Source organism: Balaenoptera musculus, chromosome 2 (assembly GCF_009873245.2).
Source record: "Balaenoptera musculus isolate JJ_BM4_2016_0621 chromosome 2, mBalMus1.pri.v3, whole genome shotgun sequence".
NCBI classification, from domain to species: Eukaryota; Metazoa; Chordata; class Mammalia; order Artiodactyla; family Balaenopteridae; genus Balaenoptera; species Balaenoptera musculus.
In genome coordinates, this window is record NC_045786.1 from 126,363,397 (window position 1) to 126,369,396 (window position 6,000).

At 42.7% G+C, this 6,000-nt stretch overlaps 1 protein-coding gene across 1 annotated transcript in view; it reads right to left on the reverse strand.

The window, feature by feature from the left end:
• Positions 1-4,901, reverse strand: part of SAV1 (salvador family WW domain containing protein 1) — a 30,110-nt gene extending 25,209 nt beyond the window's left edge. The window contains exons 1-2 of the mRNA XM_036841716.1: positions 4,027-4,901; positions 800-1,243 (exon numbers count right to left, since the gene is read on the reverse strand). Of these exons, the coding sequence (XP_036697611.1) occupies positions 800-1,243; positions 4,027-4,120 (538 nt within the window). The 5' untranslated portion in view covers positions 4,121-4,901. The remainder of the gene's footprint in view (positions 1-799; positions 1,244-4,026) is intronic.
• Between the last annotated feature and the right edge of the window lie 1,099 nt (positions 4,902-6,000).

Consider the following 6,000-nt stretch of genomic DNA (forward strand, 5'->3'; position numbering starts at 1 on the left):
TTTTTATTTTTATCCTGCCAAAATTTAAAGCCTACAAGTTACTAGGAAAAAAACCAATCAGATTAAAAAGTTTAATTTTCAGCTTGCTTCAGTTTACCTAGTGTAATCTAGTACTTTAGGAATAAAGTAGAACTGTGCATTTCTCCTATCTCTTCTGCTCCCTGTCAGGAAAATTATCCCAAAGTCAGGAAATATAGAGAGCAGACTTCTGAAAATTATATGGCAAATATTTTTGCCCATTGCAAAAAGCACAACAACAAAAAGACACACTTAACACACAATCATTTGACAATAAGTCTTTTTAACCTAGGGAAATAATTCTTTAACTACAAAAACAGTTCTGTTAAAAAAGAAACAGTGCAAGTGCTAGCTAAGTAATGATGCAGTTGCCCGTGGTATCACCTACCATGCCCAATTCTTATTTGCCTTTCCTTTCCCAGGTTTAAGTCCAGTTTCTCTGAATCCCTAACCGTCCCATTCTACCAAATCTAAACATAGATTCAATCCAACTACAGACATTAAAATCTCTAAGTTTTCAAGGTTCATACTGTTAACAGTCTAGATAGCCTTCAGATACGTATCAAGTTTTTATAAAACAAGTTAATTAGGTGAGTTAATGGACACAAAATTCTTTCCCTCAATGTAGGTTAATAATTATTTGCAAGCAGGCTTAGCAAGACTAGCAAAATGGAGTAGTAGTTCTCTAGAAGTATCTGTTAGCTTCCCAAGAAAATCTAGAAAAAGAACATCTTTTTAATGAAGTGTTAATAAACCTAAATACAAACTAATTTTAAGTTACCTGAAGCATGCCTCCCCTGATTCTGTGGCATTCTTTGGAAGATATCATGGTTGTATTCATAATATCTATAGTCTTCGTGTGCTCGATCTCCAAGTGGGTGCCTCCTCTGACCATCAAAATAATTATCTGAATAATAATATCGGGAACCAGAGTCTCCATTTTCAACAGCAAAATTAACTTCTGTTAAAAATGACTGAGAAGAGCCATATTCTCTAGGGACATCTGCTAGACTCCTGGCAAGGTAAGAAGGTGCAGATAATCTGTTGCTTTCTCTTCTCATTATTTCATGAGGTGTTCTTTGAATTGGAGTTCTAAGGAAACTATGGTTTCTTGAAACTATTCCATCTCCAGAAGCTGCAAAGGCATTAGAGCTTGAATCTGGAAGACAGATATCAGTTCGTCTTGGAATTGTTGGACCATGCCGGATAAATGAAGGCATGAGATCTATAATAGAACAAAGAGTAAAATGACCAGTAAGTAATACACTTTCCAAAAGTTGTTCATTTACATCTATCACCCCAAAATGAAAAATTTCAATGGACTTAAGAAAACACAATTTAAAATTTGGACTTAAGAAAACACAATTTAAAATTCTAGGAAAGTATTTGGGTTTGTTTGCTTATTTATTTATGGCTGCGTTGGGGTCTTCATTGCTGCGTGCAGGCTTTCTCTAGTTGCGGCAAGCGGGGGCTACTCTTGGTTGCGGTGTGCGGGCTTCTCACTGCAGTGGCTTCTCATTGCAGAACACGGGCTCTAGGCGCGTGGGCTTCAGTAGCTGTGGCACGCGGGCTCTAGAGCACAGGCTCAGTAGTTGTGACGCACAGGCTTAGTTGCTCTGAGGCACGTGGGATCTTCCCGGACCAGGGCTCGAACCCGTGTCCCCTGCATTGGCAGGTGGATTCTTAACCACTGCGCTACCAGGGAGGTCCCTGGGTATTTTTAAATTGAGGCTGATTGACGTCTTCCCACTCAAATGAATTTATAATTTGTATAAACATGTTATATGTAAGCTCTGCCAGAATCGGACGTATTGTGCATACTACCATACATAATATGATTAAATGTCAATAAGCTTAACTATGAAATACACATTAATGAAACACTCATGAATAAACGTGTAAACAATCTAACAAATGGATACAAAGTTACCAGCATAACTTAACATTACAGTTTGTTTTGCTGATTTTACTTCATTTTCAAAATTCCCCAAGCCCTTCTTCAAACAAACACAATTTAAAAAATAAAACAGAACATAATGCTATTCCCAAACATGTAAAGGTGAACTCCTCTAAAAAGATTTTAATATTATTAACCTGGCCTTCCTACTCTTGAAATTATGTAGCAGTAGTACAGCAATCAAAACATGGAAAAACTAAAAATTTAGCTATGAAAATTAAAAAATGAAAAGATCTCATTTCTGGGACTACCCTGGTGGTCCAGTGGTTAAGACTCCGCCGTCCAATGCAGGGGGCGTGGGTTCCATCCCTGGTCGGGGAACTAAGGTCCCACATGCCGCAGGGTGCGGCCAAAAATCTTTAAAAAAAAAAAAAAAAGAATCTCATTTCAAAGAGACACACAAATGTTGAATCAGTTCAAAAAAAACGCCAAGTCTAAAACTATGGCTCCTTTAAGAACAATTATAACTCAAAACAGAAGATAACAGAACAATGGCTTTAAGGATACAGTACTTCTTAACACAGAACTTAAATAGCTTAGGTATTCCTGGTTAGAAAGCAAATACCTTTATAGCAAGAAGAAAACTGGATTTGGAGACCGTTTTATTAGTTCATTAAGTAAACAGTATCGGAGAGCACTCATATTAATATGCAACAAAAGCTAACTAGACAAAAATAAGTATCCAAATAAACAAGGCTCAACATTTGATGAAACTAAGAAAGTACTATATCAAAAGTTATTTGCTTAAAGGTGTGGCAAATGTATTTCATGATTTCAAGTAATGTTCAATAAACTTTATTTGCAGCAAACTGCAAGCTATTTTAGCCAAAATCCTAAGAGGATGTGTAACCAAAAATCAAAATGTTAAAAATGGCTTAAAAATCAAGTTTCAGGTTACTGATGTACCCATCTGATCTCTTCTGTCCTGTAAGAAAGCACTGCAAATACAAGGATAAATCTGGAAAGTTGATGATGTGGTTATAAGGGAAAAAACACGCTCTCCACACCTTTCTGTGTGATCTTGGGCAAATATTACTAGGAACCTCTATGAAAAGCTTTCCCAATTACAATATGAGGTAATGCTTAAGTCACAAAGTCACCAGCTTCCAAGAAGTAAACTTACACAAAGGGCCCAGCAGTATGAGCACCAAAAAATTAGCTCCTAAGCTCACAGATGTTCTGAACACACAAGCAAGAATTAAAAATTCAAAAGATTCCGCCGGAAAATCAGAGTCAAATACTTAAATTGAAAATAAGAAAAGCGCCAGTGTGGGGGGCGGGGGCGGAGAAAAATGCATTCTATTAAATTTTTTTTTAAAACCAAATAAAAAACAAAAAAAACTTTTTCGTAATGTACCCTGAAATATGATAGAATTTATTTTGAGTACTTTCTTTTTTGGTCTCTAGGGTGCTTTATTTGAAGCAATTCTCACGAACACAGCCAAACATAATTTTGGCTCCTCCACCCTGAGATCTACTATGGATGAGGCTTTGGGTAGTGGCTACAATAACGACGGTCAGCTTTCACCTCCTTACGTCTGCACCCAACAGCTGACGGGCTAAGGAATTCTACCCAAGTGTTCGCACAGCTTCCAGCACGGGCGAGTGACACCCTCAATGTTTACAAACACAAGGCAAATCTCGACGTAACGAGAAGAGAAAAACGTGTGCCTCAGTGTAATCACTTTAATTCCTATAAAATCAGGGGATCAGCAATTTAAGTGTTTCCTAAAGAACCTCTTTCTTCCAGTAATCAAAACCAACGACACTGCCACAAGGGGACCGGGAAGTCTGTGGTTATTTGGGGGGAGAGGGGCGGAGGTGGACTAATCTAAGTTTCTTACTCTTTATCAGCTTTCAAACAACGAACACCAGGCATAATAAAATTAAAAAACAAAAACAAAAAACAAAACAAAAACCAATATTCCACAGAGACCAAAAAGGAATGAGAAGCCGCGGGGAGCGGCGTCCGGCACCCCGCCCGGGTCCCCGCAGCCCGTGGCAGCCCGTGGCTGCCCCAGCCAGGTGTGGGCGCGGCGCCCGACACTCACTCCGCAGCAGAGGCGACGTCTCCTTCTTCACGTACTTCCCCTGCACCTCGGCCGGCTTGGACACTTCGTTTTTGGTTTTTTTTCGGGACAGCATCCTTGTCCACGAGGCCCCAGGCCACACCAAGCAGCCGCCCTAGGGCTCCGCGCCGGGCGCCGGGCGTCCCCGCCGCCACCTCCGCCGGCGCCGCCGCCTCCTTCCCTCCCGAGCCGCCGCCGCCGCCGCCGCCGCCGCCGCCGCCGCCGCCGCCGCCTCTCCGCAGCCCGGGGTCGCCCACAGGGACTGCCGCATGTTCGGGGCGCTAAGCGCGCCGGCCACCGCTCAATCTCTTGTCAGCTCCTTCCCGGAAGTCTGCCCGCTCCGCGACGCTGCCCGAGAACTCAGAGAAGAGAGGCCAGAGACGCCCGCGCAGGGCCATGGTCCGCTGCAGGCCGCCTAATAACCGCTACGGCTGCCGCCGCCGCCGCCGCCGCCGCCTACGTCCCGTAAACTTTCCCCGCGGCCGCTGGGAATTCTGGGAAACTCGACGCAGCACGAGCGCCGGCGCCCCTCCCCCACCCCAGCTCCGGGGCGCGGCTCGGGCTGCCGGACGCCTGCTGAGCTCCTAGCTAACGGGCTGGCCCCGGTGTCTACAGGAGGGTTTGCGGCTTCCCTCACTAGCCCTCGGCGAGAAGCAGGTCCCGCGGACACGAAGGACGAAACCCGCCAGAGTGAGCGCGGGAGGCCGTGGCACGCTCCTGCAAAGGAGCTTCCTGTACCCGCAGATTTTTCTCTCAGGACCTCGAGGGAGCCGGTGACGCCCCCAAGATGCGTTCCCGTCCCCGGCCACGAAAGAGGACGTCCCTCTTGGAGTTTTTTGGGCTGGTAAATTCAAGTCCGTGATAGCACAGAACACCAATAGAGTTTAAGGAACACCACGCTTAGGCTAGTGCCGCACCAAAAAAAAAATCTAGATCCCTCTTTTTGTTGAAAACATTAGTCTGGCCAATACTAATTAAACAGTATGAATCTGTAGTCTCCCAAGTGCCGGGGAGTGTGCATCTTTCTGATAAAGGAAAAAACGGAGGAAGAGGCCAAAATGGAGTTTCTACGATCTCTGATGTAAGATAAATTTGATTATTAGCATAATTTATTTAATCACCACTATCATTATTATACGAACTAACCACATATTTCTTCTTGGAGTTCTCAATGGAAAAAATCAATAAATAATCTACAATAGGCATAGAAAAGAGTTTTATTTGAGCCAAACTGGGAAGTATAAGCCCAGAAGACAGCTTCTCAGATAACTCTAAGGAAGTGCTGGGGGAAGCATAGTTTTCGGCGTAGGTTTCTGTCTAGTGGGAACAAAGAACATTCAACAAGTCAGGGATGCGTTCCTTCAAGGTTTCCAAAAAATGTATCAGTTTGGAATACAGCGAGTCAGTATGGCCTTAGCACCTGGGAAGGGCGTCTTATCATTGAAGCAGTAACAGCATTGGTGGCCCAGTAAGGGAGGCATTTAATTTTTGTTTTTAACACTGACATTCTTTAGTTTTGATAAGTGAGCTCTTTTTTTTAATAATTAAAGCACATGTACAATGTGTGTTTGATAGGCCACAGGCTATTTTAGCTAACATAAAGTTAACTCGTGTAATCCAGAATGACTTCCTTATAGCTCAATATGTGAACATTTCTTTCTTAAATATTCCAGTATTAGATTTTTTGAGAATTTTGAGCACTAAAGGTTAAGACCTGGGATTTTTGAATCAAAAATAGACCCTACTTTCTTCTATATAACTTAGCAGAGGGGCAAAATGTACAGGATAACATTTGGAAAATAAGATGGGATCCAACCCCAAATGACCAAATTGAGGCTTTGACAATGGAAAGTGCTTTCCCTGAGATAGGAAACATCCTACAAGAGATGTAAACAGTTAACAAAAGGCAAGGAATTTTCTACTTATACAAGGTTAGGAAGCTGTTCAAATTTTGTT